At 45.0% G+C, this 24,094-nt stretch overlaps 1 protein-coding gene across 9 annotated transcripts in view; it reads right to left on the reverse strand.

The window, feature by feature from the left end:
* The window catches only part of GAPVD1 (GTPase activating protein and VPS9 domains 1), a 30,577-nt gene that overhangs the window by 5,184 nt on the left and 1,299 nt on the right, over positions 1–24,094 (reverse strand). Inside the window, exons 2-21 of one of the 9 annotated variants that reach the window (XM_088147021.1) lie at positions 18,825–19,049; positions 16,583–17,426; positions 14,015–14,101; positions 13,343–13,477; positions 12,922–13,111; positions 11,669–11,749; positions 9,028–9,188; positions 8,634–8,700; positions 8,184–8,309; positions 7,185–7,358; positions 6,422–6,580; positions 5,636–5,770; positions 4,991–5,110; positions 4,744–4,821; positions 4,269–4,630; positions 3,225–3,312; positions 2,925–3,005; positions 2,379–2,501; positions 2,159–2,273; positions 130–239 (exon numbers count right to left, since the gene is read on the reverse strand). In XM_088147021.1, the coding sequence (XP_088003147.1) occupies positions 130–239; positions 2,159–2,273; positions 2,379–2,501; positions 2,925–3,005; positions 3,225–3,312; positions 4,269–4,630; positions 4,744–4,821; positions 4,991–5,110; positions 5,636–5,770; positions 6,422–6,580; positions 7,185–7,358; positions 8,184–8,309; positions 8,634–8,700; positions 9,028–9,188; positions 11,669–11,749; positions 12,922–13,111; positions 13,343–13,477; positions 14,015–14,101; positions 16,583–17,426; positions 18,825–19,009 (3,421 nt within the window). In that variant the 5' untranslated portion in view covers positions 19,010–19,049. Of the gene's footprint in view, positions 1–129; positions 240–2,158; positions 2,274–2,378; positions 2,502–2,924; positions 3,006–3,224; positions 3,313–4,268; positions 4,631–4,743; positions 4,822–4,990; positions 5,111–5,635; positions 5,771–6,421; positions 6,581–7,184; positions 7,359–8,183; positions 8,701–9,027; positions 9,189–11,668; positions 11,750–12,921; positions 13,112–13,342; positions 13,478–14,014; positions 14,102–16,582; positions 17,427–18,824; positions 19,050–24,094 lie in introns of all 9 variants that reach the window. The other 8 variants (XM_088147020.1, XM_088147019.1, XM_088147016.1 and 5 more) reach the window with 8 other exon arrangements.

Raw genomic sequence — 24,094 nt, forward strand, 5'->3', positions numbered from 1 at the left:
GCCCCAAAGCTGGGCCAAAATGGAAATAGTGGGGTTCGGGTGGACATCAGCCTTCACATGCCTCTTATGTTTAATCTGGGGGGGAAGGAAGTGTGGTTCCTTTGGGAAAACAAGTCAGGGAGGGTTTACCTTCAGGGTCTGTGTGATCCGGAAGACCGTTCCGCGTGGAATGGGACAACACGGGGAAAGCTACAGAGTCAGCTGAGCAGAGTGCAAGCCGCAGCTTCTTCTTTGCATCCCTGTCAAGGGCAAAAGATTCACGTGCCGCTTGTGAGTAGGGGATAGCTTACCCCAAAAGACCATCTCAGCGCACAGAATTGGAAGACCGGGGCTTCACGTGAAAAATCTCCCCGTTTGATCAAAATCTGCTCTTCGCCACTGCCCCTACACACACTTCTGGAAAGAAGCAAGCCACTGAGCCATTTTGTGGAATACATTTGGCCAAGTTTGGAATCAGATCCTCAAAAACACACATTGGTAATTTACCCACCATAATGGAGGAAAAGTGAGAAAAAGTAGGAAAAGTCTGCTGCAGAAGTATTCTTCAGCAAGTCAACAGTCCACATAGTGAGGAAAAGGTTGGAAAATATTTCCTTCCTTCCTTCCTTCCTTCCTTCCTTCCTTCCTTCCTTCCTTCCTTCCTTCCTTCCTTCCTTCCTTCCATCTTTCTTTCCTTCCTTCCCTCCTTCCTTCCTTCCCTTCCTTCCTTCCCTCTTTCCTTCCTTCCTTCCCTCTTTCCTTCCTTCCTTCCCTCTTTCCTTCCTTCCTTCCCTCCTTCCTTCCTTCCTTCCCTCCTTCCTTCCCTCCTTCCTTCCCTCCCTCCTTCCTTCCCTCCTTCCTTCCCTCCTTCCTTCCCTCCTTCCTTCCCTCCTTCCTTCCCTCCTTCCTTCCTTCCTTCCTTCCTTCCTTCTTTCTTTCCTTCCTTCCTTCCCTCCTTCCTTCCTTCCCTTCCTTCCTTCCCTCTTTCCTTCCTTCCTTCCCTCCCTCCTTCCTTCCATCTTTCTTTCCTTCCTTCCCTCCTTCCTTCCCTTCCTTCCTTCCCTCTTTCCTTCCTTCCTTCCCTCCTTCCTTCCTTCCCTCTTTCCTTCCTTCCTTCCCTCTTTCCTTCCTTCCCTCCTTCCCTCTTTCCTTCCTTCCTTCCCTCCTTCCTTCCTTCCATCCCTCTTTCTTTCCTTCCTTCCTTCCTTCCTCCCTCCCTCCTTCCCTCTTTCCTTCTTTCCTTACTTCCTTCATTCCTTCCTTCCTTCCTTCCTTCCTTCTCTGATCTCCTTCCTTCCTTCCTTCCTTCCTTCCTTCCTTCCTTCCTTCCTTCCTTCCTCCCTCCCTCCCTTCTCTGATCTCCTTCCTTCCTTCCTTCCTCCCTCCCTCCCTCCCTTCTCTGATCTTCCTTCCTTCCTTCCTTCCTTCCTTCCTTCCTTCCTTCCTTCCTTCCTTCCTTCCTTCCTTCCTCCCTCCCTCCCTCCCTCCCTCCCTCCCTCCCTTCTCTGATCTCCTTCCTTCCTTCCTTCCTTCCCTCCTTCCCTCCTTCCTTCCCTCCTTCCTTCCTTCCTTCCTTCCTTCCTTCCTTCTTTCTTTCCTTCCTTCCTTCCCTCCTTCCTTCCTTCCCTTCCTTCCTTCCCTCTTTCCTTCCTTCCTTCCCTCCCTCCTTCCTTCCATCTTTCTTTCCTTCCTTCCCTCCTTCCTTCCTTCCCTTCCTTCCTTCCCTCTTTCCTTCCTTCCTTCCCTCCTTCCTTCCTTCCCTCTTTCCTTCCTTCCCTCCTTCCCTCTTTCCTTCCTTCCTTCCCTCCTTCCTTCCTTCCTTCCCTCTTTCTTTCCTTCCTTCCTTCCTTCCTCCCTCCCTCCTTCCCTCTTTCCTTCTTTACTTCCTTCCTTCATTCCTCCCTCCCTCCCTCCCCAGACCCCCAAGGATCCCCCTGCACACACACACCAGCCTCTTTATTTGTTCTCATTCATTCCAAGGCCATTAAGCCTGCAAGGAACTGGCCTACACTTACACAGTGAACTTCGTGGAGGAAGAGGAATCGAATTTGCTCTGCCCAGTCCTAGAATGGCCCCTTAACCACTAAAGAGGAAGCGGAGGGTATCTTCCTCCCTCCCCGCCCAACACAAGCTCCCCAGGCTGTGTTTGAGCCCAGCCACGCCTGCGCCATCAAAGCACCTGTAGGAGAAAGTGGAGTCCTCGGGCTGAGCTGCTTGGCTGGCCGAATCGGGGAGGTCATCGGCGGACATGTTTTGCAAGGCGTCGTGGATGCTTTCGCCGTCTCCGATGGCTTCTAAGAACAAAAGGTATTTGAAATGGCAAGAGCCGGTCAGCGGTTTGCGGCCCTCCTTATCCGCCTGCCGGTCCGGGCTATGGCGAACGGCGAGGGGAGACTCACCGGTGCTGTCGTAGTTGACTACCGCCCCCTCGCTGGGGCTGGCCCGCTTGATGGCGTTCCTGTACTTGTCCAGAATGTCTTCGGCCGCCTGAGTCTGGGTGCTCAGCCGAGGGCCGGAGTCATCTGAGACATCAAGGAAAACCGCAACAGAAATGGGATTTCAGACATTTTTCTCCCCTGGCATAGTTTCAAGGCCAAAGATATCCTGCCCTGGAGGGCAGAGGTAGGTAAACTATAGGTTAACACACCACAAGACCCTCCTTTCCTGCTCTATGCAGCATGAGGCGTGAATCTGAAAGCTGGCTTGTTTCCTTTCCAACAAGCCAGGACTCCCAATCTATCGATCGCGCTAAGCAAAACAAAATCACAGGAGAAGTTTCCATCACTGCCAAGCAGCATTGACTGTACCTTCTGATATATCCTTTTTGGCAGAAAAAGGCTGCTTTTGAAGACTGCTTCCACGAATAATATGCAAAATGACTGAATCTAAATAAATTGATAAGAGGTTAGCAAGAACTGGTTAAAAGAACAGCACTGCCTACAAACCTTGAAGAGGGGGAAATCGCTCGGTGATGAAGTCATCCTTGTCCTTGTCCTGTTTTTCTTTTTTTCTAAATGGAATTGGAGCTGGGAAAAAAAGGAAAAAAAGTCACGCCGAGCAATCTTTTAATTTGAAACAGATCACTTTCCATAGGGAGGGAGGGAGGGAGGGAGGGAGGGAGGGAGGAAGGAAGGAAGGAAGGAAGGAAGGAAGGAAGGAAGGAAGGAAGGAAGGAAGGAAGGAAGGAAGGAAGGAAGGAAGGAAGGAAGGAAGGAAGGAAGGAAGGAAACAATTAAATGCTTCACCTTTGGGCATAGCTGAAACAAAACGTTTCTTCCACCATGGTTTGTTTCGGTCGGACTTCTCATCATCGCTGTCTTTTCGATCTTCAATCTGTTGGGGAAAAATCAACTGAGCTAGATCCCAACATGCAGGAAAATCCTCTGCATGAGTATCTGGGCATCCCCCGAGTTAAAAGGCCTTGCTCCCGGGTTGTTCTCTGACCCTGCAATCCTATGCCCCGTCCAACCATCTTCTGCCTGCGGGTCCTTCCAGATGCCTTGCACTCCAACTCCCATAATTCCCAGCTAGCACAAGCTACAATCCAAGCAATCTGTCCAGAACCCAGGGAGTCTAACTCTTCCTGCAAGGATCAACATCCAGGCTGGGTGTACGTCTGCCCTCGAACGATCTGCAGAGTTCCAAGAGTAGAAATCTGCAATAAGGAATTCAACGGATCCCTGACAACAGTTCACAACAGAAGCAGGCCTGCCCATTCAGATTCGGCAAAAGTTATTTTCCTGTGGCTGATCGTGAAAACTAGAGGTAGGGACCAAGTTATACATTGCCAAGAAATTCAGACATACTTGCATACAGTCAGAAAGCTGGGACAGAGAGAGGGAGGGAGGGAGGGAGGAGAGAGCTCATTTTATAGCCAACAGGACATTTTCTGGTTCTTTTCTACTCCTACAAGAATACCTCTATCCTTGCAGACGTTATTCAAAGGACTCCCCTGACGCGCCCCGCTTCCAAATTTGCAGAAATAGAAGAAATACTCCAATAGAAGAGAATATACGTAGCTCAGGATTGAACCATGGAGTCCTTGGTGCTCCCTGAGCTTGGCTGTTGGCTTGCAGACGTTGCATTACCCAACTAGGTAACATCATCAGTGCAAGGGAGGGTGGGGTTTGCTGCCTGTTTATATACAGTCCCAAACCTAGCAAGCAAACAACCCAGCTCACAGAGCCCCAAGAACTCCACAGAAGGAATAGTTTACACAGCCATTATGTAATATTTAATTATGGCTAACTCAAGAAAACCGCTGGAAGAATCGAGGGGCATATTCCTACCTCTCCCCTACAGGAATCTTTGCTTGGAGATGAGGATGAGGACTGAGGTGCGGCAATCAACGTCACCCCACCGATGTTGCTTCCGGGCCCCGAAAGTTCCCGGTCCTCGGTTCCCGCTCGCCTGTTCCAGCCAGGATCGCTCATGGGCCTCCGTGCCGACGACACGATATCGGAGCTTCTGCTCCGCACGAGTCTTTCGGGGTAAGAGTACCGCTGCTTGAACGCCTCCGAGTCAAAAAGGATGGCCGTGTGGGAGGTGAAGCTGGGCAGCCTGGCATCGCTGCCGCCCAGGGTCCCTTCCAAGATCGGAGGATCTGGCGGAGGGTGAGAAGGCCTGGCGTAGTGCACTTTCGGCCTCACCACTGCAGGGGAAAATACCATCGGTAGAGGAAGGTCGCAACTCCTCTTCCCCTTCACCCGAAGGGCAGAGGGAGGCCCAGCAGCTCGCAAGTGCTTCCCATTTGGAAGACCTTACCTTCGTGAGAAGCCAAGGGGTCAAACATGGCCAGAAGGGAGTCTGCCTGAGAATGGGGAGAGGTCAAGTGGCTGGCACCTGAAATACAAAGGAGGGGGTCAGCATGAGCTGGGAAAACCTCTGCAAACAGACTGGAAAGTCACGGGCAAAATTCTTCGGTTTTCCTAGTCAGAGAAGCCACCTAGCTACCCCTGGTAGAGGGTCGGGGCTGACGTCTCCCATATTTTGGGCCTGCTGATTCTCTTACCGTGCACAGTTTCGTCCATGTCAGGGCTGGTGACTGAATCTTTCCCGCCAAAGTCGGAGCTGCACTCGGATCGGAGGTCCTCTATCTTGTTGGGGATGTCTTCAGAAGTTGCGCTTATACCTTCGGAGGGCAACACCAAGATCTCGTGAGCGAGAAACTGCTGAAGCACAAAGTATCTGGAAGCCATCTGCAAATGCCTACCCTGCTGGCTTAGTCACAGATCTTCCAGAGGCATGACGTAAATTCCCAGAATTCCCCCTACCAGCATGGCCATGGCTGAGGATGGCGGGAGTTGAAGGACACCCTCTAGGCCTGTGGACTTCAATTCCCACCATTCCAAGTCACATAACCAAGGCATAGCATTCTGGGAGCTGGGGAGGCCTCTAGTGTATGGACTTCAACTCCCACAGCCAGCACAGCCGTTGCTGAGAATTCTGGGAGTTGAACTCTCCCAGAATTCTCCATGCAAACTAGATAAGGCTAATCTAGCCTACTCAGCATAAGGTACCAGATCTGGTTCCAAATACCCAAGTATGTTTTTGCTTTGCTGCTTCCCCTAAAAATAAAGCACTCTGGGCTTAATGGACAATTTGAACCCCTGCTAAGGAATCTTCCATTCTTCGGGGGCTTCCTTCCAAGGCTCACCTGATACCACACTGAGGCCAGGGGTGCTGGGCCGGGAACTGACTTCCCTCACATCAGTATCATCGGAGGCACTCCCTACGCCCGAGCAGCTCTCTAATTCTTGCAATCTTTCTTCCTGCTTCAGGTCTGGAGCCTCTAAAGGGGAGAAGGAGGGATCCAGATCCACAATACAATTCGCCATCCCAACAGGCCATCTAGCAGCTGTTTCCAAACTCGCCCTCCCCGTATTGCATCCATACGGAACCCACCCAGAAATTCCACGAATTCCTCCCTGGAATTCCATGCCACCCTGGAATCCCTCCCTATGGGTGGGAAGCCATGTAGGGCAGACTGAACCACCTTTCCTCCCTCCAGGGCCACGTCCTCCTTGGGGTGGGTGGGGCCATCCATCCTCTCTTTGCATAACCCCTTTTTCCCCCCCTCTCTAAAATGGCAATAGGGAAATTGTTAAAAGAGGAGAGAAAGATGGAGACAGGGAAATGTGGCTCTCCAGAGTTAAAACCCTGAGGGGACGCTGACACCCCAGCCCAAGGGAGACTCCATGGAGCGTGTGAACTGCAGGAAGGCCAAGCTGATGAAAGGAAGGTCACAGGCAAGAGGTCCCTGTGAATCGAGGGGCCAAAAACAGATGGGTAAGGTCACCAAGGCCACGGAGAGCTTTCAAAGTAGCAAGAAGGAACCGTTATGGGCTATGGAAAGTGACGAAGGGTGAAACACAGGCTTCTTGGAGATGCGTACTCCCAGTCATTCAATCACTCCAGCCCCTGCATGTTAGAAAAATATTACCGATTGAGGATTCTTCACCTGAGTCGCTTGGCAGGACTTCAACGCTCCAAGCTTCGCTCGTGGTTTCGGAGATGGTGGAGCCCGTGCAGGGATCAAAGAGCACTGAGCCAGACCCAGGCAAACACAGCAGACTGCCCAGCACATTTTCTGCTGCAGCTCCTGAGGGACAGAAGCCACCATGAACAAGTCAAAGACCAAGAGGTATCTCTCCCCTCCTGGTCTTAAGAAAAATCCCGCTTTATAGATGTTGTAATCAATGACTTGTTTTTCCTGTGCCATCAACCTTGGTGACATCTCATGGAATTCACCGAGGGACAGTAAGAGTTCCTTGCTCACAAAGAGTGTGCAACCTTCTATAGCAGGCCAGTGTTTACTCCTGGGTAGCGCTCAGACATTCAAGCCATACATAAGCTGAACAGACCCTGGTTTAGTGTTGCTTGTGAAGCAATTCAATATAGCATGGCTTTGACCTTTGCTAGAATGCCACTGTGGTTTTCGTAGAGACTGTTTTAGCTTTTATCATTTTCTACCATAAGCCCTGCTAGGAGATCTATGGGGGCCAATGAGAGAAATCAAGGAAGTGATTAATAAATTGTGCCCAGGAAGGAAAGGAAGAAGCATGATGCTAAAAAGGTTTAGGTGTACTGCTGGAGGTACAAGGACATCCAAAATCTCAGTAAGGATTAACACCATTTGTTTCAAAGGTGCCTCCAAAGACAGAGCAGGCAGCTCCTTGCTCAACCCCCTCTAGGATACACGTTACCTGTGATCTCCTGCAAACGGTCTTCATCGATATTTGGGTCGAAGTCACTTCCCAGAACGTCCGTGCTCCAGGTCTCGCTCACGGTTTCCGAGATGTCCCGATCCTCCGTCAACCCCATCATGTCACGAATCTCAAATTTACGCAGCTTATCATCCAGATTGTCCTGGGTGGTGGCTATTTGCAAAAGAGGGCAGTCTGAATGAAAAGCTTTCTTTTATTTTAAGTCCTGGGAGTTATAAGTGGAAGTGCTGGAAAGTGACAAGAGGGCCAGTTTGGTGTAGGGGTTAAGGGGCTGGACCAGAAGCCAGGAGAGGGTGAGTTCTAGTCCTCCCTTAGGCACAGAAGGCGGTTGGGTGACCATTAGCAAGTCACTCTCCCTCAAGGGTTGTTGTCATGGGGAAAAGAGAAGGAGGAGACATTATCTACTCCGCGCTGAATTGTACCCCCCCAAAAAAAGTAGGATATAAATCAAAAGGATAAGCAGGGATGGGTTGATGGAACCCCATGTTGTCAGTGCTGACTACCCAGGACAATTCCAATCTTGGACCAAGGATAAGAAGCTGGGGGCCAGTTTATCTGAGGAAGGGCCAGCTTCTATAACCATGTACCCCAAACCCTCAAACGTGTCTCTGAGAGTTCCCTCCCCAAAATGCACCTTTTCCGATCAGCCTTCCCACCCCTTACCTTTTCCCAAACTTTATAAAAACCCTTTCAGTGTATCAAAGAATCGAAATGTTTCTTGCTTCTTTATTTGGGGGGCTATAATTACAACTGCTAAGCCTGGTTTTTCACCTTGGCAGTGGACTTGTTTTTAACACGGACTTTTCCGTATGTTTCTGACTTTGGGTATCTGCATGTGCCTAGCAAAAAATTGGCATTTCTGGGCATTTGAGAAGCCCAAGGGATTAAAAAGAAATAAATAAAAACCAGCAAAACAAAATGAAGCTTTGTAAAATAAAGATCCTCCGAGGGCTATTTTTGCTGGATGACGCTTCTGACCTTGCTCACGCTCCAGAAGTTGCAAGGCTTCAACCCCGTTGCTTCCTGATGGTCCGGCCCCCGATTCCGAAACAGATTCCCCTTCCAGATCCAGCGAGGATACAGAATTAGAGCGATTTGAAGGGCCTGTTGGAAAATAGAACACGCCGGTTAGGGTGGCCCCCGCCAGCAAAAGAGACACCCAGTAAATGCAACAAAAGGAAGCCGGGGCAGAACAGAAACTGTTAGGAAAAGCGCCAAACGCGCAAACCAGAATCGGGCGTTCAACACGCCTGGGCCAAGGGGACGAGCTGATATCAGAGTTTTGCAACAGCGGCGCAGATAGCAATGCACAGAAGCTCCGTTTAAACGCTGCCTGACGGACAAGGTACAAAAGTAGGCCTTCACCTTCAGATATTCCTTCCAGATTATCACTGCAGAGGGAAAACCGCAGGGTTTTATCAGGTTTACCGTGGAGTTTGGATTCATCGACAGGAACATCTCCTTGCCCCCCATCAGCCAGCTGCATGTTTAAAACCTGGGAAGGTAGCACACACAAAGGCGGAGGGGTGAGACGCATAAAAATCCACATTCCTCTCCCAACTGGCCCTTGAGAAGCATTATCTTTGGCCCAGGGGCTGGGTTTTCTCTTTCTGCACTCCCTGGAAGTAGCGGGGAACTTCTGTGCCTCCCTGGAGGCAGCAGGGAACACGGCCAATGATATTATGTGGCCAAATAAGCCACTTCTGGAAAAAACACACATCGCTCTGAAATGTTTGATCCGTTGTTCCCCAAAACAGGCCTTCAGAAAGAGAAAAAAAAATGCACCATTCGGGGCTGAACTGCTTGTACACTGCTCACGTACCTCATTTTCTGACATCATTCCAGGTGTGATTTGAGGGCCTGTCCCGAGAGAAATGACCAAAACTTCTTCTGGTTGCATTTCTTGTATTGTCTCTTGGGAAAACCCCTCGCAATCTGGGTGTTGGTCCATCTGAATGTTGGAACGGCTCCTGCTGCGAGTGGCTGGAACAACCGTAGGTTCAGATGTATAAAGTTCATTTGTTGAAGGTTTAGGAGCACGCATACAATTTAAGATGAAGATGGCAGCAGAAGATAAAACGTAATGCATACACATGTGGAAGCAGATCAACAGGAAACTGGGAGATTCGTACTGGCTGGAGCTACACTGAAGTTGCACCACAGTGCAACCGGGCTGCAGTCGTTGTGAAATCATGTCAGATTTCAACATTGCACAAAGCTTTGAAATCCAATGGCAACTGCTGAAATCGGGGCTAACCTTTTACTACCGCTTGGCAGTGAATCCCCTACTGTAAGCTTAGCGTGATTTAAGAAACAGAAAAATCCTAGAATCTGAACTGTCTCCTAAATCTTCTCCTTAAGACCCTTTTAAAGAAGAGGCTGTCTGAGTTCACACATAGCACTAAGTTACGGTTAATGTGACCCCAGGTTTCTTGGTTTGACCACAATTGGTTGAGATACGTTGTACCACAAACCGTGGTTTAGAAACCAGGGAAGCAGGTTCACCCAACTTCCTAAGACAAAATCAAGCAGATCTCATGATGGCTTAAAAGGATGTGTGAATCCAGCCATTCTGTGGGTCATTCTGACTTAACATTTTAATCAGCCTTGGAGTGGGGGGAAGATTATTTTGAATGCTATTGATGCTGCAGGTTTCTACAGCTTTTTGAGATTTATGCTATGCCGTAAATTGGGCAGATGATTTAATTGTTCGTTTAGGATGGACTGTAAGCCAGGGAAGAACCTTTTGGAGATTAAACAGATTGAAACAGATAAAATTAAACAACCAAGCTGCCAACAGACCTTCATAACTGTCTGACTCCTCTCTGGACCATAGCAGACAGAGCGTTGGAGGGGATGGCCATAACAAATTCAACAAAATAAATACAATAACAACATATAAGTAAATAAAACATTTATGAGAAAAAAGGGGGGAGCCTCACATTTGGACCTTACAGCTGTCCCAAAATATTCAGGTTTCTGGGCAGGATTTAAATGCAAAGTCCTGAGATTTTAAATGCAAGTCTGAAGCTTTGGAAATGATCTCAATGGTTATTTTCTTTGTTTAAAGAACACTGTTTATGATGCAGATAAGCAAGACTGGAATAGAAGGCGAAAAGCTTTGCGCGTAAGCACGCACACTCAGCCGACTTCTAAAAACACCAAGAGAGCAAAACACAGTGCAGAAATTTAAGCGCGAGACATTCTGGCTGGACTTCCAGAAAGAGTTACTACCCAATATTTACAAGCTGGAGCAGCCAAAGACTAGCTTACACAAAGCAAGAGAATTCTTACTACTGTTCCTGGAATGGACCATTTGAACTTGCAAAGAGTTGCATCTCACGTGGGGGAGGAAGAAAAGCTTGCTTGTGGACAGGTAACATACCTGTATGATTAGGTTACACTCTTCCACCCTTACATGTTACCTTTTTTAGGTACAAGGGTTCATTTTTGTAGGGTCAAATAAATAACCCCTCCCTTGGCAGTGTGAAATGGTACAAACCAGGAAAAACAAAATGGACCCCCGCAGTTTGCTGACTCTATTCACTTGTCAAGTGGGTGGCCAGTCATGGCAAAAGGACCCGAATTTTCCAACGTTCGAAACATTTTTCCTCCTTCATGCAGGAAAACACATAGTGTGCTGGAAAGAGAGCAACACCCACGTGCCAGGACCAAGTGAGTTTGGCATCCATGGATTTTCTTATGCTAAGAAGACTGAGAAACTTGTGCTTGGAAAGGGAAAGTGGGTGGGGATCACTTGATGGGAGATGGTTTAAGCATCTCTGGACGGTGGATGAATGTCACAGGTTCCCAACCTTTTCCATTATAGGGGCCCTTGCTTCACCCCGGAAAACTTTGGGGGCTCTTAAGCCAGGGGTCAGCCCCACAGCCCCATGACAAACAGCATCCCCAAGACCCTAGGACAAAATCAGAATTTATTTTTAAAACATAAAGGGCCTAAATTCCAGAAGATCATCCAGTCTCGCATGATTTGGGTTTTTCCACCTGAAATCCCCTAAGTCTGCACACAAGGATGAGAACGTTTCACAGGATTTCAAATGCGAACCCTTTAAATCTCACGAGACTTTGTGCTCTGGTGAGACGGTACCCGTTTTATTTTGGGGCCTACGTTAGGAACCACCTGCGGGATCCCTGCAGACGCCAGCTCCAGAGTCTCTTTTTCTCAGCCCATTCAGGATTTTTGACTACAGGCCCCAAATTCTGATCCAGGCTCCTTCCCCTACGCAATCCGTTTCCCACTGCAGCAATTCCAAAGTCAGAGTCTGACCCAAAGCTTATCACACAGCATCTCCAAAAGAAATAAAAGGGGGAAGATTAAGAAACAGGCTGTCCAACCAAAGCTGCTTCTTAACAGGTGCTCAGAGCAGCAAGCCGGCGTGGAAAAAAATCAGCTTTGCAGATACCCTAATAAAGAGGAAGAAGCAAAGAGTTCTACTACCCACCAAAAGGGGTTACGAGATTTATATGAGCTGTGAGGTTGGTAGCAGACGTATCCCAGGCACTGATGGTAGCCAATTGTTGTCCTGAATTGGCCGCGTTAAAGAGAAACAAAAGACAAGTCGGTGGAATTAAAAACACAGATCAGTTGTAAATTACAAACATATGTCAACAGCATGGAACAACGCGCAGCCAGGAATTAACTGAAAATTCCTTGAAATCTGGGTATTCTTGCTTTCTCATTTTTAGTGCTAATAGATTCACTGAACATGCTGGGCACAGAACTCCAAGCTGATTTTAAGGGGAATTACTATACCTTCGGGACTGGAAAGACATGTTTGTCAATGCAGTGATTTAACGGACCCTCATTTAGCAGACTTTGGATGCAGTGCATACAAACTCCATCTGGATAGATGTCCTCCCTCCCCAAAAATTAAGGACAATTCCATTTTGGCCAGACTAACCCAAACAAGACTGTTAAATTTATGTCAAACATACATGACATCAAAATCATTTCCCTTATGACACTACTTCTCAAGTGATGTCAACAGAGGCAAATCATGTATTTTCTGATTTAGCAGACATTCAGGACTAACAAACGCCACCTTCCCCCTACCTCTCAATGCTCTGTTAAATCAAAGTTTCAGTTTTTGTAGCAGTTGCCTAAAGCAACCTTAGAAGCCAGAAGGGTTGCCAAATTAGTTTTCTAATAGTCACAAGTCCTCTGATCATCCTTGGTTTTCTTGCATTATTAGCCAAACATGGCAGTTACATAATTAAACATTTTTGCATTCAAGTTTCAGGTGGTTTCTTCAGATGCGGGAATTGAAATTGGCACTATCTGCATTGCTGGCCTTTTATCGCTGACTTCTTCCCCTTGCACAGCCTTGCACTCAGAATCACTGACTCTCCCATCATTTAAGAATGGGATGTTTGCCACGTTTGAGAGTGAAAAGTTTTTCTGAGCAGCTGCCCTATCCATATGTCTTTATTCTAGGGGAAATATTATGTACATTCCCCATCTCACATCTGGTAATAAAGCAAGGTGCGTGCCAGTTTTTAAAGCCCAGAGAGATCTAGTTCTTCTAAAGTCTGAACGAGGGACAGACCAGGGTGCAAATCAAGTTGGAAAAAACGCAGAACATCTGAAAACAGATGTTGTCCTAGCATAAAGGAGCAACAGAAGCATCTGAAAATTAAGCTGGGAAATCAGTGGCATAAAGATTTTGCCCGCCCCACCAGCTATTCTCATTCTCACCTATGGCCAGACGGGTTTTTTTGCTGGCTGGAGTAGTTGCAGGTGAGAGCTGTGGGGTGTTGTAAGGCGTCAGCTCCAGACTCCCGCTTTTCCCCGGCTTGTTCTGGGGTAAATTTAATAGCAAGTTTTCAAGAGCCACCCGATCTTCCTTTAGCTGATCGCCAGACATGACGTTCCGCATAAAGCTAACCTGAAAAGGAAGGACGTTGAATGAATGAATGAATGAATGAATGAATGAATGAATGAATGAAGGAAGGAATGAAGGAATGAAGGAAGGAATAAAGAAAGAAAGAAAGAAAGAAAGAAAGAAAGAAAGAAAGAAAGAAAGAAAGAAAGAAAGAAAGAAAGAAAGAAAGAAAGAAAGAAAGGCAGAAGCCAGATAACAACCAGAACATGACCGTCTTTGACTCTGGGCACTTACCAGTGTAGTAAGTTGGCTGTAGGTCATATAAACCACAGTTCTACTCAGCCCTTCCAGAAGATTAACTGAAGACATTGGAGGGGTTTCCACAGCCCGCCCACCGATCACAACATCCAGGAATGAAGCCACGCAGCCCTGCAAGGGAAAAGGGGGGTACATAAGCCACGTTGCTCAGAAATTTTAGCAACATCTCTCTTTGTTGCTGTTTTACTCACGCAGCCTGTTTCAACACAACACACTAAGCCTTAGTGGCTTAATTGGGTTTTGTTGTGTGAACAAACCATTGGTAATCAAAGATTTGTTCACGCATGGTTTGTTCATACTTCCTTTAGAATGTTATGCAAACTTAACCAATTATGGTTTATTCCACAGACCAACCATGATTTAGTGTAATGCATGAATACTGTCACTGCTTCTTGAACTGGATTACCATTTTTTAAACTTTTTTCGATTTCCCAAAACACTTAAACTTGCTCCTGAAATGCAAGAAAGCATTCTTGTTTTGATGACTCTAAATGGGGTTCTTGCTGTCTGTGGATTCTGCAAGAAAGGCCCTGTCTAACAATATAGCTAAACCCCATCCTTGCCTCCCTTTCATGACTACTCAGGAGGGGAAAACGTCAACATCAATGGCTTGAAGATGGAAGTTTAAAGGACAGCCTTGACTTTTACCTTGTCGAATTTACCCAGGTTGGCCTTGGTGCGGGGGTCTCCTTCTTCAGAACCAATCATAGCCAGTTGCTGCAGAAGTCTCCCCACCTACAACAGAAACAGCATCTGTACCATCTCAAAGAAGGACATGACTCACTCCCAATCCCTAAGGTTGAAATGAGATGAGAAAGGCCTTCTTATCCTTCATCCACCCTTGGTTTACGACACTGCTGGCATGCAAAGAGTTTCTATATTGCTATTAAAACCGCAGGCACTCTTATCCACTCAAGATAAAGTAGACAACATTGCCTTCCAGCTGAGCTCAACACCTGGTGATTTCCTCAAAGCCCATCTAGTTTTCTTGGCAGGGTTACAGAAAAGATCTGCACTGCCTTCTCATACTTCTAGTTTACAGCTGGAGACGAGCTTTGTCTTCATCCTCATATTGTGTGAACTGAGCCAACAATGGTTTAACTCAAAAGAATAGGGTTAAGCAGACCATGGTTTAGCCCAATGCATGAATCAGGGGATTGTCTAGATTTGACATGAACCAGGGATGTCAAGTGGCTAGCCATCAGCCTCTTAGAACTATACTCTATTTACAAAAACACCAAATCCATTTTCTCTTGTTTCCTGTTTTCCAGTGGAGAATGTCATCTTCTCCTGCAGGGGGCATGAACAGGCAAGAGAAAATGCTGATTAGATTTTATTGTTTTTAAAAAATGCCTATTAGTACAAGCCCCCATGAGCACTCTATGCCTAAAAAGCTGATGTTGAAAGTGAAATATGTAATTAAAAAATACTAATAACCATAGACATAAGCCTATAATGAATGGGCTATTTTCCTGAAGATGGTATACCATCTTCCCAACTTCCCAACTTCCAAGGATTTTCCCGATATCTAGATTTCAAGTGTCAGAATTCTTCAGATGAGAATTGTGGCAACTGAAGGACAACCTCCAGCTAGACAACTCCCAGAATCCTCCAATCAGCGGCTCCTGAGAATTCTGGGAACTGAAGTCTTCTCATCTGGAGCACGCTCAGATTGGGGAAACGATCAAGAAGTCTAACTGGTTCCTTTTCCACAACAAGGCAAGGGATTCACTGGCCTTTAGGCTAGTGCATCCCCTTCTAACTGGTTGACCCTCCTCCCCAGTCCCCCCACCTTCTCTCCTTTGCAATGGAGTGGTGTTATACAGCCTTTGAAATACAAGCCAGAAAAATTAGATGGTAAGCACATTGGGAACAGGTGCTATAAAACAGCATTCAAAAGTCAACCTTTCGCAACAGAACAGCTATTTCTCGGGCCACTGAAATGAAGTGCATCTATTACCACTTATCTCAAACTGGGGGGGGATGCCACATGTCCATCACCGATTAAAAAAAAAAAAGAGTTAGTTGGGTATTTTCCAAGTTTTTGTGCGCACTCTCCAAACGGTCATAGTGTGTTATCTGCAGCATCACGTGGGCTGGGGGGAAAAACAACTCAGGCATGTGGGTTTCTGGACAACTGATAACGGTAACTGGATATTGCCATTTGGTGCTGGTCTGTATAAAGGCTGATGATTAACCCTGACTTTTTGAAATGTACATTTTTGTATATTTTTTAGTTCATAGTCTGGCTTAGCATCCTATGAGGAGCTGAAAGAGAAACTGCTTCTGGATACAAACATAACTCTTCAGGCTTCCCATTAATTTGCAATTAACTCGTATCTTTATTGATAACATAGTGGGAGTAAATTTCATGGGCAGCCCTAAACCTGTTCCATATGTGGGACTCAGAGAACATTTTCCTTAAGCCTGGTCTTTGCATCAGCAACCACTGGCTGAGTTCATACCACAGGCGAAACCACCAGGGATGGGTTGCAAAACACGCTAAGCCAGAACTAGAGACTGATGTGCAAACCTAGCCAATGTGCAATTTCTTTAGTTTCAGTTTAGCACACTGTGAAATCTAACCATTGTGGGTATAGTTTGATGCTGGAACTAGTGACTCAGAAAGGTGGTGGCTGCCTTCACTGGATGTGTTCACAGAGAGTAGACTTTTCGATTCCTGGACTGAGAAGAGGGATGGAGCGTATGACCTGAACCGACCCTTCCAACTTATGATTCTACAGAAACCATGGTTTAAGACACAGCATTATGTGTGCACCAGGCCTCCACAGCTTGTTCAATCCAACCACAGTTAAAACAAACTAACGTTTAAGGCAATATGTGAAGCCAATGTTTGAAAAGATTAAAACCAACGCTTTTAGTTACGAAAAGACCTAAAAGCAATTCTATCTCACTGTACATGGTTGAGTAAATACCTATTTTCCAATCTAGAAGCAGGATGTTCCCTGTGAATGCTAAACAATGAGAAGGAAGGAAGGAAGGAAGGAAGGAAGGAAGGAAGGAAGGAAGGAAGGAAGGAAGGAAGGAAGGAAGGAAGGAAGGAAGGAAGGAAGGAAGGAAGGAAGGAAGGAAGGAAGGCAGGCAGGCAGGCAGGCAGGCAGGCAGGAAGGAAGGAAGGAAGGAAGGAAGGAGAGAGACAGGGAGAGGGAGGGAGGGAGGGAGGGAGGGAGGGAAAGGGAAGGAAGGATACTGTACCTGCATCAGGTTAAACCTTGCCACTTCATTGATTGGAGCATCTGAAATAATCCCATACTGTTCTGGATTGACCACTGCAGGACAAATGAAACAAGCCAAGAGCAAGTCTGTGCACATGGCCCTCACCTCCCCCATCTCCAGTCTGTCCACACACGAGAGTGTCTTGTACATCTGGGACATGATCCACCGCAAGCTGTGTGGGAAGCAGTAAGTGTTCTGCTTGAGGTAGCCAATGAACTTGTTGACCAGGGCCACCAGTTTGGCCTCGTTGGATTCCACCATCTCCTGAACTTTCTGCCGGAACTTTTCGGACCCTTTCTCCCCGAAGAGCTTCTCTTGCTGGGCAGGCGAGAAGCGTTCAATCAGCTTGTTAGGGTCAGTCTCCAGATGATCTTCATCCTCCACCAGCAGCTGCATGATGGGTTCATGCAAGGTGGCAGTGAGGAAGAGCTTAGCAGAAAAGAGACCCTCAGAAAAGAGCTTGAAGAGGATGCTGAACGCACATGTTCCTCTTCTCAACAGCCGCCGAGGGTTGTCACTCTCTTTGAGTTCAAACTCAATCAGGTAGCGCAAGACCTGGAGAAGGAAGTTCTCATCTTCAGGCATGATGCAGTTGCCATAGATGGAGGTGAAGACTGTGTGGATGACATTCTGGGTGTTCTCCTGGTTGAGCTTCTCCCCGGCCACCAGGCAGGAAGCAATAAGGCGAGGGTTCTCTCGCAACCGGTTGAGGAATTCGCCATAGGCAGTCTCTTGAAACCCCAACTGTTTGTAACCATCCACAAACTGCGTGTCCTCCAAGACCTTGGCGTGTTGGCAACATTCAGCTGGGGAGGCATCCGCGCTGTAATAAGAGGAGGAGGAGACATTTTCTTACAAGCCCTATCCACAAAGAAGGCAGACCACCAACCCACAAAAGTGGACCACGAGTCCATGCACGCAGAGCTACATTTTCTTAGCGGTTTGCCAGAGGGCTATAAAATACAATTTCTGACACCCTTCTTTAGTAACGGAATATTCAGTGGATTTTTAAAGCACGCTTAAGGCTATGTATGGCTTTCCGAAACGAATTCACATTTGCAGTATCATCAAAGATTTAATTTATCTTTTTTACCATTTCGTATGCTTTGGTTTTTGTCCTTTATTTTTCTAGGGAGGGGGGCTGGTGTGGGTGATGGTATTATTACCGTTGTGATTGTTTTGATTGCTTTTAACCTCACCATGGATATTTTTAACTTTTGTTTATAGCCTGTAAGCTGCTGGGAATCATTTGATTGTGGCAAGGTAGAAGAACTATAAATAACAAATAAACGACTTATCTATCACATTGATACCTACTACAAACGCGAAATTCTCTAGTTTGCAGGAATTATAAGCGACACGAGTATTTAAATAAAACATCAATGATAGGAACTAAAATATATCACATTTTAAGCCATAAACCTATTCAAATCAATCAAACTGGGCACCCGATCAGCTGCTATAGGCCCTCCAGAACAGCTCAATTGTCATGTCACCCCCCACTGGATAGACCAGACTGAGAAATCAGCTCCACAGGAAGGCTAAAATTACTTTTATTAAGATGGTCTATAACAGAATCTTGCAAGTCTGATTGTGCTGGACCTCCTTCCTTATTATACTCCAGCGAATTGGGGTGAGGGGACAGAATCTCTACCCGAGCAACTTCCCAATATTATCTCTATAGCCACGATGTCAGTGGCAGCCAACCTAATTTCTAAGTTAAGGCTGTTCCATAAAGTGCCACTCTGCTGAGAAGCAGTGCCTAATATTGTTTACCCTGAAAGGGATAGCACAATGGGTATGAATGTACAGGCAGTCCTCAGTTTAAGAACAAGTTCTGTTCCCAAGGTCTGTCTGTAAGTCGAATTTGTATGTAAGCCAGAACAGTATTATTGTATAACACTCAAACCATGGTGCACTGAACTCAAATCATTGTGTATTTATCTCAAATTTTGCTACAATAGGCTCCGTTCTTAACCAGGTCATCCTTAAACCTGGCGTTCTTAACCCAGGGACTCCCTGTATACACATCGTTCTATTGTCTTCACTATGTTTAATGATTTAAATCATTTTGCAGCCTGTCCAAAGAAACCCAGTGGCTGGGCAGATTAGAAATAACATCAGTAAAGATGCTAAATAATACATTTCTTAGTGTTTCTGAAAATACTCCCTACTTTCGAAGGAAGAAAGAGTGAGGCTTTGGGGGTGTATCCCACATTACCTTGTTATGATTAATCGATCCAAGTTGATCCTCTGTTGCTTGGAGATCCAAGCTGTGTGGTAGAGCTTCTCAGCCGTCTTCAGCACTTCCGCATTCAGCCTCTGGATCAGCTGCTTTTCAGAGTTCACATAAAGCCGTTCCTGTTTGAGGTGGTGGGCCAAGGTGTGGATGTCCAACTTGACCATCTTCGAAGGAGGCAGCAGCAGAAGAATTCAGCAGAACTTGCTGCCCAGGGAAAACAGAAAGAGATCAGCTTCTGTACCACCTCAGAGAAAACTCACAATGCCTTCTCCGTGGCAGGAGTACCACTAGGGAACTCCTTCCCAATCAGGACCCACCAGGCTCCCCCCCCTTTTTTTTAAGACGGTGAAGAACACTTTAAGCTGGTTTGTTTAAGCAGCAACAAGACACTATAGTTACACTACAGATCGACCAGCTCTTGAAGTTCTAAACCACTGCTATTTATTGCTTTAAGGAAGTGTAACGTTATTGCTTCATTATGTTTTCTCTAGACCATGAAAGCCTTTATTATACTAAGAGGAAAAGAGGATATACTGTATATGAGGCAGTTAACCAATCTATCATCCCCATTCAGAGTTTTCTGGGGCACAACAATTTTCTAGGTTTGAGTGTTTCCTGTTTCAAGCCCTGGAACGAACCAACTTGCTGAAAGCAAGCTCTGTTTCACTTTAAACTAGTCACTGACAAGCTTTAGGGAACAAAAGCTTTGCACAAGCTTTCGTAAAAGCTCTGTACTGAAATAGCAGAAGCATGCAACTGGTGTAGGAATTTTTTAAAGGATCTGATGTTTCACAAAGGAACACTTTAATCAAAAGGGAACTATTCAGCATTTTATGGTAATATAATCTCAGAACAGGCACTTGTACAACACGCTGTGGGATGATACAGAAAAAGAAAGGAGAAAAAATCAATGCCATCTTGTTCACTCACCCAACTGTAAATATTCAAGAGAGGGGAGAAAGGCAGAGTGAGGAATATTTTTTTATCTACAGACATTTATATCCCTCTCTTCAAATACATGTATATCATTCAAAGGGACTTCCAATGTGAAAGCATAGCTGGTTTATAAACTGAATATTCACAACATTAATATTCACAATCATTAAAAATACAGAGAGAAAGGCTGTAGATGGAGCAATGTTTAAAAACAACTTGCGGACAAAAATTCTGCAAGAATGCTGGAAAAAAAATACTTTTTCAACTGATAAAAAAGACTTCCTATGTTTCATCAGACAAGAAATTCCACAATAATGGGGCAGCCCCTGAAAAAGCCTTGTTTCTTGCCAACTCCCATCTCATTTCTAACTCTGGATGAGGCTTTGGTTTCAGTGAATGGGCAGGCTGAAAATGACAACCTTCTGCTGAGGAAAATCATTTCTCAAGTTTACTCTGTGCCGTCTACCACAATACAAAACAGCCATCAAACGTTCCATGAAATTATTTTGCACCTTCCGTTCGGATCTGGGTCTCCCAACACTGTCACTCAAAAAAGATTCAAGGAATTCCACTTGACCCTGCCTTGTAAGGAAGCCACCTTCCGTGAGACCTCCCCATCTAGAATGGTTTTTCAAACCCAACCCTGGCAGCTCAACCTCTTCAATCTGCCTGTGATTTTTTTTTTAAATCTTCTTTGCCCTTTTCCCAATCAAAATCTAGAGGAGCAAATCCAATTCTCACCCAAAGTTAAGAACAAAGCCCAAGATTTGACCACGGCTCTGGAAGCAGTCTCTGGATGAATAAGAACAAGACTTGAATTCAGTGAAACAGGAACCCTAACTAAAAAAAAAAAAAAACCCAAGAAATAAATGACTGTGTCTCAGTCACACTTTCACTATTGTTATTCTTGCCCTGGATGAGCCAATCTGCTGTGGAAGATTCTCTCGCTAAGAATAATGACTGTAGCCCACACAGGGATATCAAGGCAAGTTCCTCTCTTACCGTGTTTCCGCAAACCTATTAGACATCTGAATGGGACAGTTGCATTATGGTGGAAAAGGTTGGCTGCGCTCTTGTTTTTAAGAGAGAGTGACAGGAAATGTTTTGGCCGTTTCTTTAGAAAAAAAAAATCCAGATTTTTTAGAAGATCAGCTGGTGAGTTCATCAGAAATTTTGGGGAGAGGGCTTAGCTATAAGATTTATATTTATAGAAATAGATAGACATCCATACTGCCCATTTCCCTATACTTTGTATTTCAGGATTCAGAAGACAGACAAAACCACATGTGAGTGTAAGTGCTACCCAAAGACCCAGATGTACCTATTTACAGCACATCCATTAAAATGGCCAAATGAAGTTCCCTTGAGAACAGTCTAATACAGTGTTTCTCAATCTCAGCAACTTTAAGATGTGTGGACTTCAACTCCCAGAATTCCCCAGCCAGGATCCTGGCTGGGGAATTCTGGGAGATGAAGTCCACACATCTTAAAGTTGCTGAGATTGAGAAACACTGGTCTAACCCTAAAACAAGCAAGATGGCACTGTTTTTAGCCAGGAAAAAAGATCCACTCTCTGCTCCCTTCTACCAACAACTGCCTATTTTCTGCCATCTTCAACTGAACAAGAAATTGTTCATACCAAAATCTTCTTGGTTCATATACGTTACACTAGAAAGCATAAGATATGCTACGCTAGTTTGACATACTGAGTCCGATCATCGAAATGTTTGCATTTTCCTTGATTACACATGTATACACACAGACATGGACATCAATACCTGCTGGTGCTTGTTTCTGTTATTCTGCATTTCCTTATCAAGCCAGTTTCCTTGTATTTTGTTTTTGTTTTCTGTTTTTTGTATTTGTTTCCTTGTATGTTGCCCATCAAGCAAGTTTAATATTTGCCTAGGGAGCCCCATGAACACTCATAGGGAAATTAGCTAATCAAGTTAATGTTTTGAACAGGCGTAGTGAGAGTCTAATAATGCAGCGTTGAAAGTGGTGCTTAGAAAAATGGAAAACATCCTTCTTCAGACAAGCTGAAGTTCGGAAATCGGACCTCTCGTCTCTTTAAAAAAAAAAAAAAACTGTTTCTGCCCCAAGGAGAGAGTAATTTCTCTGTTTATTCACTCTCACTCCTCCCTTGTCACCCTGGAGCAACATGAGTCTCTCCCCTTTCCTATGAAGACAGCGTCAGCAAGGAGGCTAGACAAAATATTTAGGGGAGAAAAAAGAAAACACAGTGGATCTGACCTCCAGGAAACAGCTGGAAAATTCTTCCTCCTGTAGAACTTTTAGAAAACAGGACCTCCAATTTTATTGCTGGTGGAGAATTCCAGAAAGCGATTTTTTTTTTAAAAAAAAATTAGCTTTCATTTAAAGAGCTGTAAAAGTCATTGAAGACTTAATTCCTTAAAGTACAGCCTGCTCTGTGAAAAGTATGAAATATTTCCTGGTTTATAGGTATTAATCCAGCATGACAGTATTGGAGGAGAACAATGACAGCTCTTGTGAACCGTCATTGCGTTTGCATGCATTTAAAGCAAGCACAGGGATATCCTCAATTAAAACAGTATTTGCCTCGGGGTAGTGAAGATTCAGCTATACTTTCACCAAACCTTTCTTATGGGCCCACTCTGTAATTTTACAACCTTGTGTGGATTTCCAGAAGAAGTCTTTTAATGGGCCATTTATGACATGAGCCTCAAAGAACAGGTTGGGGATAGATTGTCATGGAGAAAAAAAATCTATCGATGAGGTCGCTAAGAGTCAACAGGGACTTGAAGGCACTTGATCAATCAATCAATCAATCATGATATGAAGTGGTTACCAGGAACAGACAGACGCTCCTCTTAAGCAGAAAAGCAGTGGTTCTTCCACTTCTTCCCAGCAATTAAAAAAAAAAAACAAGTTCTATAGCTAAACCACCAGGAAGTTTGTGGTTAATGGTGCTGTTCTGTTGGAATCTTGTGATGAAACTATCCTGAGTATGTAATAATAATCTTCGCTTCCACCTGATGCCAGATTTACACGTTTGTAACTGTATTAACTTACACTGCTTCCCTTTTTGCCTTTTTTTTCCTTCCCTTTTTTTTCCTTCTCTCTCTTTCACAAAATGCTGAAATTTGGGAATAAAAGCAAATTGGGAGAGCAATTTTTCTCCCCCATCTTGTACTAAGTTAGTCTGTTAAAACACTATTAAAGAATCACAAAACACTATTACAGGCTCACAAAATTATTAATGTACAAACTTTGGCATGAATCTGATGAAGTGAGAGAGTTTATGTAGTAATAAATCAGCCTTTAAAATTCTGCAAGATTCTTCATTGCTTTTGCTGCAAAAAAAGTTGCATCGCTCTTGAATTCTCTTAAAATACTGTATAACTAAATGTAATATACAAGTAAATTGGTAAAATAACTTCTGTATCAGAACCAAATCACACCTTGCCATTCACAAATTACATTCTGGTATGACCAACGAAACTCAAAATGAAATTATTCAGAGAGGAACAGACTTGACATCAACCAAATCGTGTTTTTTGTCTCCACTTTGTTTACTTTTCCCCAGAGTAACAACTGCTAATCGTTTTACCAAGATAATAAAATATCTCCCCTTGGAATTTAAGGATCTTAGAGCTCAGCTACTACAAGCTGTGACTATGTTTGCACAACCTGTTAGAACTAGGCTAAAATGGGGTTGGGTCTTTTGTAGTTCAACATGTTCTAGGAAACCAAGAGATTGTCTCAGCAAATTGTGCAAGTCAGGCTTAAAGTCATATGATTGATTGTATAAGGCTGATTAACAAAACCTGGGATTTGTTCATCCAGGTTTAGGAATAAGAACAAGTCTTTACTGTGATCAAAGATCAGCTAGTAATAAAGCTAACGAATAAAATGAATACAATGCATTTAGACTATTGAATGGATCCCTTGGGTTTGGTTCTTGTGTCGGAGTCTCTGACACAAATGAGAGAGGGGAGTTTGCTCAGTCCTGCAAAAATAGAAGCCCCCTAAGAATGAGCTCCAGAAACACATTTGATATTAAGAATTAACACCACGAATAATACATTCATTATTTAAAGCAACTTCCATTGTCCCTAACACATCTGCAGGCCTTCCAATTTTAATCCAGGAGTTCCTGAAATATAATCCCCATTATCCTCCACTGTTGGCCATGCTGAAGGGGGCTAATGGGTGCTGAAGTCCACATCATCTGGAAGGTCACCTATGAAGTTGCCCCCTCTCATTTTATTGCTTCCTTTTCCCACCTTAAAAGTAAAATGTGGACTAGCCTGGCCAAAAAAACCCCTCTT

This window comes from Python bivittatus, unplaced genomic scaffold (genome assembly GCF_059951505.1).
Source record: "Python bivittatus isolate LINGU-HERP-01145 unplaced genomic scaffold, Pbiv_v1 ctg000160_np1212, whole genome shotgun sequence".
NCBI classification, from domain to species: domain Eukaryota; kingdom Metazoa; phylum Chordata; class Lepidosauria; order Squamata; family Pythonidae; genus Python; species Python bivittatus.